Source organism: Zosterops lateralis, assembly GCF_965231275.1.
Source record: "Zosterops lateralis genome assembly, chromosome: 4".
Lineage (NCBI taxonomy): Eukaryota > Metazoa > Chordata > Aves > Passeriformes > Zosteropidae > Zosterops > Zosterops lateralis.
The window spans coordinates 61,878,655-61,893,320 of NC_139765.1; the positions used below are offsets into that span (position 1 = coordinate 61,878,655).

At 34.5% G+C, this 14,666-nt stretch overlaps 2 protein-coding genes across 2 annotated transcripts in view; one reads left to right on the top strand and one right to left on the bottom strand.

Annotated features, from left to right (window-relative positions):
- Positions 1-218: 218 nt before the first annotated feature.
- CCDC146 (coiled-coil domain containing 146) overlaps positions 219-14,666 on the top strand; it is a gene marked incomplete at its 5' end in the record, with an annotated part of 60,419 nt that continues 45,971 nt past the window's right edge. The window contains one exon of the mRNA XM_083860627.1: positions 219-368. Within this exon, the coding sequence (XP_083716753.1) occupies positions 219-368 (150 nt within the window). The remainder of the gene's footprint in view (positions 369-14,666) is intronic.
- On the bottom strand, positions 7,460-13,999 carry FGL2 (fibrinogen like 2; the record flags this gene model as incomplete). Its single annotated transcript, XM_083860270.1, has 2 exons — positions 7,460-10,528; positions 13,261-13,999. The coding sequence occupies 2 exons, from the start codon at positions 13,997-13,999 to the stop codon at positions 9,822-9,824; spliced, it is 1,446 nt and encodes a 481-aa protein (XP_083716396.1). The 3' UTR covers positions 7,460-9,821.

Below are 14,666 nucleotides of genomic sequence, written 5' to 3' on the forward strand. Positions count from 1 at the left end.
GGTGATAGTGCAGCCTCTTGCATGAAGGCTTTCATGAAGTTGTAGCTGTAGACTTACCTAATTTGCTCACATTGTGATTTCTGTGGTTTGAACATGGGTTTGACATGTTGATTTTGACATGGTTTTTACACTACACATTTATCTTTCATAATCATATATATACACCTGGATCTAATGAACTGTATTGGTATTTTTGTTACTTTCTAGAGCATTAAACAATGAGTGAGGCTGATGAAGGAAGTCCCACTGACACAGAACTGGCCGCTGAGAATGAGTCACCTACCGAGGCACTGACTCCAATAGCTCTGAGCCAGGAAGAGGGACCCACTGGCATAACAGCAAGTCCCGCATTTCAGTGTTTAGATGAGGTACCACGTGCCCCAGCTTTCTCTGTCTGTAACAGTGCAAAGTAATTATTCTGAGGTGTATCTTTTGCTGTTAATAATTGAAGGTTGTTACCATAGATTATATATACCATCCCCATTTCTTTGATTTCATTCTAAGTGGTTAGAAAATTTTGTGAAATGGTGTTATGTTCTTGCTGGGGATGCTGTGCCTGATAGATAATGATGTTATTTTTTTCAGTGATCATGGCCTTAGGGGAGTGAGAATACAGGGTTCTTGGTTTTGGTCTTGTAGTACTCTATCTGTAGAGGTAATTGCATCATGATTTTTTAAAAGGCGCCAAAGCTACAGGAAAAATCACAGGTGAGTGGCTCCTGAAACACTATTAATTGATGATAGGGATAGAAGAAACCTTTTGGAGCTCAGTTTCTTTTGGATTTTTTTTGTTTTAAGGAGTCTTTCATAATACTGGAAGTATTTTAAAATTTTAAATATCAAATATATATCAAATAGATCCTTTAAAAGGCCAGAAGGCCGGAAGAGTCACTAAGAGAGAATCTAATCCAAAGTTGGCACTGAAGTAGATTCTCTGCAGATATTTGTCTAATTTGTTCTTAAATATTTAATTGGTGGAAATGGCTCTTTGGGTATCCTTTTCCAGCATGGCATCATTGCCAGGGTTTTATAAAAAGTTTTCCCTATATCCCAGCTTAAGTTTCCTTTGTAGTGAATAATGCAGCTTTCTTCTTACCTTTCCCCCATTAAAAAGGGAGACCAGCCAATTTCTGCCCTCTTTATAATAAAAATGTTCATCTCCCTCTTGTGGCTTTGTTCATACTTGAAGTTCTCACCTAAAGTTGCTTTACCTTGGACTCTTTCCATCTTGGATCTGTCAGATCAGTTTGCTACCCTAGCTCTCACTCTCTGCCCTACAATCTAAGGTCAGGAGAAAGGACAGGGCAAGAATTTGTAGTGAAGGGGAAAATAGGACTGGCCCTTTCCTATCCTGCTATTAGATCATACTGAACATAGTTGAAGCTGCTGCTTTCAGTCCAATGCCAGTGAATGGGGAGCCCACAGCTTCCAGTATTGTTGCAGCACAACGCCTCCTTTATTCTCAGTCCAAGACAGCAGCAAAAGTACCCCCACGCCCCTTCTAAACTTTGTTCTGCTTTGTTCTCCTTATTTTTAATCATGGTGAAAACTAATTTTTCTAGACTTATTCTAGAAAATTATTATATTATTTGCCTGATTTTTTTGTCAAAATAAAAAAAAAATAAAAAAATAATTTATTTTCAAAGAGGTTATTCTGCACATCAAATTTAAAGCTGACTTGTTTAACACTGATGACATTGTAAACCACTAATGGCAAACACAGGGTAAACTTAGTATTTAGAATTGCTCCCAACTCAAGAAAAGAACATGCTGTGGAAAAGCAAAGTAAGCAATTTGCATAATATTTCATAAATGAGGTCTTCTGGTCATTTTGTCAATTTCTAGAAGAGAACTATGACTCATTTATTTTACCATAATTTCTAACAGTTTGCGCTTTTACTTTACTGGTGAGTTTGGCTTTTCATCACTTACTCACATTTCTTCTTTTCCACTGACGTATTTGTTTTCTTTTGTTGAACTTTGTACATAATTCAGGGATAAATATATGACTTCTGTCACCACGGAGGTTCTTGCATTGATGCTGGCTTCAACTACTTGGAATAGCTTTCAGGATTTTTCCACAGAAGCAGAATTGTAGCATATTATCTCAGTTTCACTGAGTGGTCATTTATGCCTGCACAGCAAGTACTTATCACAAGGGACACCTTTTGTTATTATAAGATTTCTTTAAAAACAGATATATGCCCTCTTTCAGTCAAACCAGTCTTGTATTTCTTGTGTTAGCAGAAGATACTCAAACATACAAAAAGCAAGAAGTCAAACATGCACACTCTCTCACCTTTATTTTTAATAAAACATAGTAACATTGTTTAGCTTTGTGGGTTAGGTAGAAATACTAAAACCTTGACAGAGTTCAAACAAAAACCACTCAATTCATCATTACTTCTTTTCACCAAGTGTTTTTATTTATTATCAAGTTGACATCTGCTGTTCCGTTCGTTAGGGTACTGCCATACATTCACAAAATGAACTTTCCACTTCTTTTAGCCTTTGTTGTTATGTCCTTGAAATAAAGATCTTTGCTCTAACACTTCTAATTGAATTTCTTGAATTATGGATCTTTCCTCATATCTTGTTTTTTTCTAGTGTTAGAAAGAAATCTATTTGCAGCTGCTAATAACTTTCATGGAAAACTACATCGTCTAGTACCAGTGTGATGAAAGAAATATATTACTTGAATAAAGGCTACATTAAGATGCAATAGATTATGCTGGCCTTATTTTGATTTTAATGCATTATAGGCCATGTATATGTAATCTGACTCTTAAAAGGCAGCAAAAATGTATTGAATTTTTTCATAAATGTACATTGTCTAAATTTAAGAAGACATTAATTTTATTAAATTGATATTTTGTAGTAGTTGGCTTCAACAAAATGATCTAAAATGGTATTCACCCTTTGCCTGCAAATTTATAAATTTTTTGCAACAGATGGTAATATAATACATTTAACCTGTCCCTTTATCCTTATATCATCCTTGCTATGACAATGCTGTTACTGCTAAAGCAGCAGAGGACAAACTGAAACTGTCATTTGAATAGAAAAAGCAACACAACATGACATGAAACCAGATTAAATGCTAAAAAAAGAGAAGATTATTCAGAATGAAAATAAAAAAAGACCAGTTAACAAATTGCCTCCTGCCCCTTCTCTTCATTTTTGTCCCCATAATTTTTGCACCTCACCATATTGCACAGTAACATTTCCCCCCCTCTGGCCACTCGAGCTGTGTTTTACTTTCCTTCACCTGATCCAGTTTTAATGAAAACACAAATAAATAAAACATCATTTGTCATAATGGTGTTGTTAATGTTTAGTTTGCAATCTATTACCATTTTCAAATCCTCTTCTGTTGCTTAAGTTTTGTTTTGTTGCCCAAATCACAATCCCAGATGCAAAAAAAGACCTCTACTCTAAACATCTTCCCAGTCTGATAGTGGATAAAACAAAAAAACTTCAAAGAGAAATCAAATGGTGGGTATCTTCTCCCAGCTTGAGGTGTTTTTACTCAAGGCAACGTCTTGTGCTTTTTCTTTCTCTTCCTTTTGTTGGTATGTTCTTAGGCTAGAAAGGTAGTTCAGTCAAATGTATACATCCATTTTAAAAACCATACCAGAAAAATTATTCTGCAAGATTTATCTTGCACGCCTTTGCAGGGAACACTCTGAGGCAGTTATTAGTTCTGCAGAATAGTGCACTTGTGAATGAAAAGTGCTTTGCTGTTTTCTAGATCCTGTGAGTGGGTACCTTGTTTGGAAGGTACCACAATAATCCCTTCCTACTAACAAACATCATCCATTTATTTGCTAAATCTAAACATGCAGAAGAATAAACTCCTTTGAGAGATTTTCCTGACTGGTCTATTGCAAACTGTTGCACTCTATATCCTATAAAATGGTAAAATGGTCAGTGACCCCTATCTGATACCAGCACCAAATCTTTCATTTGTTCTGCTTTTTTTGGTGGAAGTTGTCACTATGATGCTACATTTCTTCATCACTGATGTCCAAGTATCCTATTGCAATCAAGAAGCAGAAAGAACCTTTCATGAATGATTTTCATTACTATTTTGAAACTCAGAGTCTTTCTGAGATTAATGGATTTATACTCCTGACTACCAAAAATGGTTGAACTGCTAATAAAGATGCTAACCAAAATCTCAATTCTAGTGGAAACACAGAGCAAAATCTCCATGTTTACCAAAAAATCAACAGTATGACATAGAATTCTCTAACAAATTTGATTTCTGATTATCTGATGCTGATTCATGTATATCTGCTATCTGTAAGAGCTTTAATGTCAAAGAATGATGCAGTGTTTGAATGTTATTTGAGGGGAGAGAGGTACATCTCATTTTTCTCCTTTTTCTCTTCTGTACTGCAGGAAAGAAGAGGAAGTCACATAAAAGTTGGCTACAACTTTCAAATATATACTAAGAATCAATATTTCAAATAATTCTTCAGTGGCATAGTGACATCTAATAATGCCATTCTAGAAATCACAGTTGTTTCCAATTTCTTTTGGTAACAAACTGGCTTTTAATTCTCTCCTAACTTAGGTTAAATGGTGGGTGGAAACAACTTTCCTTTTTAAAGAAGGTTTATTTATCCTAAATTAAAAAGTTTTCCAGAAAAGCTACCTTGGTAGATTAGGATAGAAATTTTTTTTTTAACATAAGCACTGTTTTTATTTCTGTCTCCGTACACATTGTGTAGCATGCTTTCTGCTATTATAATAAGGCATGATCATCACTATATTTTTGCATGATAACTATAGCAGTGGGTAATTTGTTTCAGTACTCACCAAATATGTATGTGCTCTATCAAAGATAAAAAACATCTTGACACAGCTTAGTATGTTGAAAGCAAACAACATTTTTAAACTTAAGCTGATCCTGGCACACTCCACACTACAAGCTTCAAAGGCTCCTGGCCCAACAAAAAAGCATATAAATATGTTGGCACAGACAGCTAAGACAGATGTTGTCTCCTCCAGGCACAGCAGTCTGACTGCTAATAAAATAAACCTTTTTTGACTTCGTTGAAATGGTCACATGGGAAGTCAGCTAGAGCTGACAATGTGTCTGTAAGCTGGAATATGGTTTTTCGCAAGAGCTTCCAGCAAGTAGGAAATAATTTGTATTGTGAATGTTAAAGCAAATTGTTGTTGCAATAGGAAAGTTGATTGTTCCTAAAAAAGCTGTAGAGGAAATGGGTGAATTTACAAGTGTCTTCAAAGAGCAGGAATGGGAACAGAGCTGGAGTAACATGCTCATTCTATGGAGAGGTTCTTTTTACCACTGGCAGGTGACATTGTCAGGAAACAAGGCCAGGAAGTGGTTTGGGTGTGTTTGAACTATCACAAAGCAGATGGTATTTCTGTTCATTTCTGAAAAGCCTATTTGAAAGTATTTATGATGTCTTGTTTTTCTATGCTGTTATAAAGTCAAGTGTGCAGGTTTTATACCATACAAAAGTATTAGAGCTCTCTAGTGTCAGACTAGAGGAAGGAATAACCTTTAACTGTTACATCTTCTTGCATTTTGGCCTTTTCTCAGCTGTTTCTGAGAAAAATGAGAAAATTCACAAGACTTGACAAGTACATTGCTATATTGTTTTCCAAAGCCATCTCCCTCTTCCTGTTTTCTCACCAATAATATGTGTGTAAGACAAGGAAATTTTGTACTAAAAATTGGGTCTACCTGGCCTTGTACGTCAGCACAACCGTGTGATGGGGAAGCCAGAGCACTGTTAACCAGTCATACATTCAATAAAAACATCAGTGTAATTTTAAACGATGGCATACTATTCCTGCTGAAATGTGATCTTAATTAAACTTCCAGTTTGTCTTGATTATATAAACATAATCAGGTAATTTGGGTTATTTTTTCCCATTATTATTTTCCAAATGGATTACTCTTTTACTGAGATCAGAAAAAAAAAATGATGAATGAGGACTTAAAAAAAATATTGTTTTCATCATTTCCATGTTCTCATGACCTGTGTGAGGGTTGGATTTGACATACCATCTTAAAACATTGTTTTCTGTTTCTGGTAACCAGTGAGCATGGCAGCCAAATTAACTTCTGGCAGAAGTACTATAACTCCATAAAAGTTCAATTAAAGCAGTAAAAGAAAGAGATCAATTTAGTATGTGAAATGTTCGCATCTAGCCTATAGGTGATATTGTTCAGCCATTTTTCTTTGAAATTTATGTCAATGTCTTCAGGCACATGTGTGCCATTTTATCTTTTTTTTTGTCTGAACACACAAAACACACACACACAAAAAAATCTAAAAATATATTAAATGTATTTAAATCCTCTTTCTTTGTAGGCCAATATTTAATTATATTCCTTTTTTTTTTCTCTATGAAAACTCAAAGTTGCATCCTTCACACTTTGGTTTTTCTATGACATGTAAATCATACAAGCTAGGTAAATTTGGCACTTTTGTTCGATTTTGGTTTAATTTGTCAGCAGGGGTCTGGGTAGGGATTGGCAATCATCTTAAGTTATCTTCCAAATAAACACATAAAAGTAAGATTTTTTTTTTCCCCCACCAATTTATCATGCTACGTATTGTTCTCAACTCACTTCAAGTTTGACTGCAGTCTTTCCCAATATACACAATTAAGGAAACAGGTATTTGCATTTAAAAGGGAAGGAAAAAGCACCAGTGCTTTCAAACCTTCTTTTCATTTCTTGTCTGGTTTGTTTGGGGGTTTCTTTCTAGTTTTGGTTTGGTTTTGTTTAAGCAATGCATAGAAAGCCAAGACATTACAGTCTGCTTGGCTGATCACATTGAACGGATGGGCTTTATATTTTGGAATCAAGCCATAGGAATTTTGCTAGCAAACCCACTGTTTGTAGTTTTTTCCACTAAAATTCACCATTTAAATATTAGCAGGATTAAAACCACAAGTGTTTTCATATGCTAATCAGTGTTGCATAGATGTTTTCCACAGATTGAAAGACTTGTTTTGAATTATTAAGCCTTAGGCAGAGATCAAGGGCTTTTTCTTTGTATAAAAAATTGTATGATTTAATGTGGGGTGGTATTTGTATTCACATGCTTTGATGACTCTTGTATGTGATCTGAAAAGTCAAAACATTGGTTTGCTTCTCCTCTTTCATGTTAAAGATAGAGGCTGTGTAAACTCTTCATTAAGTGGTTACTTTTTCCTCTTCCAAAATATGAATAGTTTAAAAAAAAAAATCTGAGATTTCAGCCCTTGGTATTATCTGGCAGCTGAGGGGTTATAAAACAGATGTTTAAGGAACTACCATTACTAGCAAATACTCTCTTGGCATGTCATATACTCATTCTGTGTTGGTTATCGGTGTTTTCATACTGCTTCAATTTTTACTGAAAATCAATTAAATTATTTATGAGAATTTTTTTATAGTCTTCATGTACATCTATGACAGTAGTACAGCTTTAACAGTGGGACATTCTTATTTTATTACACCACGAAAAAACAAGTAATGTTTGCAACAAATAGATGGAATTACACTTTGTAAAACTGGTACACATTGACAGACATTCATCTACAACAGTTCCAGGCAGGTAATAATCAGATTTCTGTAACAGCATAACACTTTCTCTTGCTTTTTTTTTTTTTTTTTGCTTTCTGTTCTTAAGGACACGAGACAAAGCTTTGGCAGATGGTTTTAGTCACATTTTCTTATTCTGTTAAAATTTCTGTGTTTTACAAAGTTTCCTTTAGACAAGATTTAAAAAGCATAGTTTCTCTTGTAACAACTTAGTAGTAAAAAGACATTTTGAAGTAGAGGCCTTTAGATATTGTAAGTCATACTTAGCTACTTATTGTATAATGAATAGGAGCAAATTGTGCATTTCACACAAGATAATTAAATATAATTATACGCAATTAGATATTTGCTCTTCTAACCAATATTTCTTCAGTTGCTTTTTTTGTTTTGTTTAAACAACTATTTTTTATACCAAAATAAATATTCTATAGCTTCAAAACATATTCTCAAGCGAAGATGATACATCTTGCAATTAAAATTTTTCATTGCTCTTTAAAATTGAAATATAGTAAACCAAATTACATTTGAATTATCCTTCAAAGTATTTACTTCTTTAAAATATATATTAATATTTTACAATTTAGCTATTGCCAGTGTTCTTCATTTGCATAACTTATAACCATAATAGTTTTGTTGTAATCTTAAAAAACAGTAGACATCCTATTTATAAAGTATTAGGTCAGATGTATACTTGTATTCTTTTTTTATGTCTCTTTTAATCAAAAAAGCTATGCCAGCAATGACTACACTTTAATTAATAAAGAAATAGAGTCTTAGTGTAGTTTTTCTGCATCTCAGGATTGGTGTAAGCAAGATAGTAGAGTAGCCTCTTGCTAAGATAGATTTTATCTCCACTCAATGTTGGTCACTATCTTTATAGAGACATGGTCTAGATATGTGCAATCAAATTTGTGTTCACTATCTACAATGTGAGATTTAATAATATCTCTAATTTGAAATTCCTGCACTATTTGACAATTTCGGGTTTTTATTTGTTATATTATAAAAAAAAATCTTTGATCATACATTCTCTTTTTTGCTTAGACAGTAGGTTTTTATGTTTCTCGGACTACAAAATGTGTAGTCTAAAAATGAGGAGAACAGTCTTCTCTTATGTTACAAAACATTTATAATTTTTTTTAGTTTTAAGGTCTAATGATATCTAGACTGACAAGTATTTAAATGAGAGCTTGAGTCTCTACAGGAGCATCTTGTAACATTTGACTTACCTAAAGGATTCAGGAGAAAGCAAAATGGCACAGGAAGCTCTTTGTATGTATTTAAAGGCATTAATGCAAAGAATATGGATTCTTATTGATGTGTCTTCCTCCTACCTGTCTACCTGAATAAATGTGCAATAAGTTACACAATGGCTCCCTTCTCCTACAAATGACAAATAGGACCTTGGGCTTCAATGGAGAATTGAAAAGAGCAAGAACATTATTGTTCAATATGTGCTCTCACCATGAGTAGATGTGACACTTAGGGACACAGCTTCGTATGGACTTGGCAGTTCTGTGTTAACAGTTGACTCAGTGATCTAAATGATTCCATGATTTTATAATTATCTCCTCTGCTTCTATTCAATTCTTCCACCAACTTCTCTGAAAAATCTTTAATAAAGGTATGAAATTTGAGGAATCTTCATTTTCTGTTTTCTTAAAGGTCTTTTTTTGTGTCTTTGGGCAAACCATGTGGCCCTCTGTGTTCTAGTTCTTTAAAAATAATAATTTTTAGTACTTTTCCTAATTTATATTGACATTGCTGTGGTATACCTTTGAATTGTGAAGGACAAGTGATGGAAAAAGACTGTTTTAGAGAGACTAGTTTTTTTTCCAAGTGTTGAAAAATTTATATTAGTTACACCTCTGAATTATTTTCAGCTTAAAATGTAAGTATTCATTCAGATGCAACTCGTGGAAGACAATATAAAAGTTTTAAATCATAAAATGTGGTATATCACAGTCAGTAAAAGCACCAAAAGCGATGTTTAGAATATTTACATAACAAAACCAAGACCTAAATGGTGTTAAGTTTTAGCAATATCTATTCAGTTATTTTAATGCTGGTTTTAATACATTATATAGGTCAAACTGCCTCTAAAAATATTACGTGGAAGCATGTTGTTTTGTCTAGAACAATCTTTTGCCAAACATAACTGAATACTTGATTTCTGAGTATAATACTGAGTAAGTACGATTTTAAGTGCAATCCAATGCAAACTAGTTAAGACAAATGTGTAGAATTACTGCACAAAACTTTTGGGTCTGATCATGATCTTTACTGATTTAAAGGGTTGCCTGTATCCAGTGGGAGTATCATCAGAAATACCATGCCACGTACCCCAGAAAATGCCATTGCGAACCCCTTTGTATTTCTTGTGGTAGTACTTGCCATTGAGGTTGGCTGACAAGCAGGCATCAAACCACCAGCCAGAGCTGTAGTAGGCACCACAGTTTCCTGAGGGATATCTGTCATTGTCCTTGTCTGGGGTTGTAAAGAACTTTTGGTCATGGTTGTAGTGCCTGCTGTAGTGGAGGGCATCTCCTGCTGTGCCGCTGTAGCCGTGGACGCTGAGCCGGTACTTGAGGTACTCGTTGGCCACGTAGAAGTGGTCGTATTTGGCATACTCTCTGATTCCATTGAAATCTTCAAGATCAATTCTCAGTTGCATTTCCTGGCTCCTTGTCAGGAGATGAATTTTGTCATTGCCCAGCCAAAACTCCCTGCTGAGGTTTCCAAAGCCATGTTTGTAGTCATTCCAGGTTCTGTTGAAGTCAGTGCTGCCATCCTGACGCCGTTGCAGCACCGTCCAACCGCCACCTTGTGTTTGCATGTCACAGTAAACTTCAAAGCTCTCATTTTTGGGATCAGGGCTAATCCTGTAGATTCCATTACTCCTTCTTCCTGCTGTGTAATGGTCAGCACAGTCTCTCTGCATTATTTGTATAACTGGTGAAAGAACAGTAAGTGTTAGAATAAACATAATTTCAATTTAAAAATATAAACATTATTACCCAGACTGATATGGCATACAGAACTTGCATTGGAGAGACTTCTACATTGGAAAGAGTGTTGCAGCAATTTCAGCTGTAGTGCAAAATACCTTTTCATCAGATTTACTTTATAAAAGATGTCACCTAGGATCTCTGCATCAGATAGCTGTCCAAAAAACCCATCCAAACTACATTTTTAAATCAAAATTACTAATATAAGGGCATTTTGATTATTTGCTTTCCTTTTATGTCCTTTTTTCTACTCTGTCCTTTCATTATCTTGTGCAAATTCAACCTGCTTTCTTCAGTCCATATTTCTAATGCTTTGCATTTACACACTTGCTCTTTTTTGTATTTAAATGTATAGCTTCACAACCTGCCTACAATTTATAGCTCCATCTGGCAATGTGTCAGAGAAAGAACTTTGTCCATGTGGGAATGATGTTGACCTGGCTATTGTTAAGTAAACATCATTTGATGGAGAACGTAACACCATTAAGAATGCTTTGTGTTCTTGTTGACTTTAGGAAGCAGGAAAAAAGTAATAAAATTGTTACATCTGTTGTAGTAATTGTTTGATTCCTAGAAACATGAAGGTGATGATGCTTTCCTGTGTATGTGGCATTGCTGGCTTTACAGAAAGAAAGAATGTTAGCATCTACTGTTAACAGTACCTTTTTCCCACCAATGGGTGATGTGTTTTATTCAGAAGAAAAATAACCCCAGGTTTTTTCCTCAGAGTGAAAATCCATTTTTGATCCACAATGGCATCTAGTGATGTCATTCTGTTCAACAACATGGTATTAGAATTCCATATTCTTAAGTGATATGGAGAGCTCTCAGAAGTTCTCAGTTGACTCAAAAGCATCATGTTCATTCCTATTGCATATTTGAATGTATGGGTGCATCTATTTGCAGGTTCTGCTGTAATTTTTCCTAGAAAATTTACACAAACTACTTCTTGAAAGGGAGGAGTGATCTCAGGCTGCAGCAGGGAGTAAGATTCAGGACTTGTTTGCCAGAAAAGTGGACATTTATGAAACCACAAAGTCAAAGGCTTTAAAGCCAAATCTAAACCCACAATAAATTCTTCCTTTTTTCACTGAACTTTGTGTAAAATCTTTGGTGGACTAAATTTCAGAGCAGTTTTTATCAGAGAATATACATTCCAGATAAAATGCTTCTATAATCTTTTTTCAGCTCCTACTTCAATAAAGTTTTACTATTAATTTCAATGGATGAAAGAATAGCTCCTGAATAGGAAAAAGTTGCAGCTGTTTTTCTTGCTAGCTTTCATAATGAATATATTGCTGCTACAAATACTTTTAGCATGTTGTTGTAAAATAGAAGGAATAGCTACATGATCCTGTGCCATGAACACTACCCAGCATTTCAGTAAATGTGAGGAATATAAAAAAATAATTTAGTCTGTTATTTAGTCTGTTTTGATGTACTGTACTTGAATATGTTTCATTGCCCATTATTAATATAACAAAAAGATGGTAATTCTTTTTGTGAATGTTTTGTATCTGAATGAAGATAATCGATTTGTAGTGATTTTATCTGATTTAAATTGATCACTGATAGAGTAAAAGCATTACCTTTAGTATTACTTATTTGCTCTTTTCAAAGAAGAACACTTTCAAGAATTTCAGGTGTACACACACTGTACACTTGCAGATCCTTCTATTTTCAATATGTCTAGACAGAAGAACAATTTTATTTTAATCTTGGATGTTAAGCAAGAGACTTAAAGATTGTAATGCAGCCTGATCTTTCTCTGTTTTGTCTCTGAAGAGCTTTATCTTCTTATGTTTGATATCTAAGTGGTAGAATACACTGACAATCTAGGGAACATTTCTTGTTTTCAAGAATTCCTATATGTAATATAAAAACTTTATGACTTAGAAAACCCTTCAGTCATGCCTTAATATCAGTAAACATTAGAAAGAGAGCATTGATTTTATTCCTGTATTAGGAGAATTCCATGATAAATAAGTGGGAGTTTTTGTGATAACACCTGTTTTTGTTTTATACTGCTTATATATTAAAATAATGCAAAAGTTTTAGTATTAAAATGATGATACATTTACCCAGTCTAGAAGTGCTGTAAGCTTTTTTTAGCTGAGTCTTTCAGATGTTTGCTGTGATGATAAGAAAATTATTTTATTATCCATCTGTTGAAAACTAAGCATTTTGCTAGATTCACTTGATCACTGATGATGTCTTGCACCTCTTTTCAAAGTCTCTGCAGTTTTGCGGTAAGAAAAAATAAAAAAGCAGTTTTCTAAAGCACACCTAGAAAAAAATTTACCCTTTCTCATCCAAGGAGAAAAAATATATAGGTCACTGATGTTTAATGTCTCTAATGAGGAGTATCATGATGTAAAATAAAGTTAATTTTTCATGTTTACTTATTAAATTGCAAAAAAGTGTCCTTTAAAAATTAATGTTTTAAATCCCTTAATGAAGTTCAATTCGAGGAGGGTTTGAACACCTGCAGCTCTCAGTAACCCTCTAGTGGCTGCTGAAATGTTTTACAGGAGTATAAATAAACACTAAAAGAGCAGATACTTGTGAAGTTAATAACACAGATATTTGGGTAAAATGTATTTTAAATTGTTTATCTAATACTAGTGAAATGTGCAGAAAGCTTATACAGGCAGTAAGAATTAACAGATTACATACCAGGTTTTGCTTGCATTGCTGGACACTTGGAAGAACATTTGTTATCCAGGTTATTCACAGCAAATGTCAAATTTGCAACTTTGCTGTCAACATAATCTTCCACGTTGTTCATGTTTATGAGGCTCAGCTTCTCTAAACGACCCTGCAGTGTCTGAATCTGGCTCTTTGCATTTTTTAAGCTGGTTGCCATTCTGTTAACCTTGCTTTGCAGTTCCTGTACTCTGTTATCTTGGCTTTCGCTGTTTTCTGCAGTGTTAGGTGGCAGGAATTCATTACTTCTGTCTCTTTCTTGGTTGTCATCTGCTTGCAGCTTGCAATCTTGGCAGCATTTCTTCAGCTTGTTTACTGATTCTTTAAGGGTCTGTACTTCTTTGAGAGTCTTCTCAAGCAGTTTGAATTCTTTGGGCATCTGGATGGTCATCGGAGGCAAATTTATCTGATAAGGACAATCCTCTCCTTCATCACATTTCCGATTAGTTTTGAGCTTTATGGGACAAGTCTCAGTAAGTTTTTCTTCTTTAACATTCTCTTCCTCTTCTAAAATAACTGCAAAAACATTTGTTAAAGCAAGGAGACTTGACTTCAGCAAGACTATGTAAATGAGGAGCTTCATCTTCACCGAGAAAGTAGCAGTATGAGGAAGTATGTAGAAGTGGAACAACTTTATAAGGGCAGCTTGAAGCCTGTGAGTTATCAGACAGCCTACACTGTTCTCAGAAATGGGTGGGAGTGCTTGCATCACGGGTGATTAATAGCAGAGCAAAGTTAGGTAGTGCTTGCAAGAGTAGCACATTTCAGAGACTATTTCTGACTCAGAGCTGTTGTATGTAAGCAAGATGATGAAATGCATGTGTGCTGGTGAATTCTGCAGCTTAATTTCATTCCTTGTTGTACATGGATTTTCTTTTTTTAAAAAAAAAAAGCAGATAGAGAAAGTGAAAACCAGCCCTTTTCCTAGTTTGACGTTTATCACAGCAATAGCTTTACTGACAGTCAGTACCCTTTTCCCTAATTTTTTTAAACTTAATAGATATATTCATATAAATTATTTAAAACCCAAAGCATGTTGAAACACATGTATAGTTTTGGTTCCAAACATTTTTCAGTATAAAGTCACAAATTCAGAAGGATGAACAGCACTTTCTCCTTACTATTTCACCCAGCACACCTTAAAATAGTTATCTGGAATATTCACAATCTCTGTGGCACATCACAGTTAAAATTCACTATTATCTGATTTAGAGTACTTCTTATTGACCCTTTTTAAGTGAAAGGAAATGAACTTGAGACAGATTCCCCTTTGATGCTTGAGATCCTACTTGTTAGACTAATTGTAGAGGAAACCCAAAGAAAATCCTGACGTTCTGATTAATGTCCCAAATTCTAAATCTAAAGTGAGGCAGAGA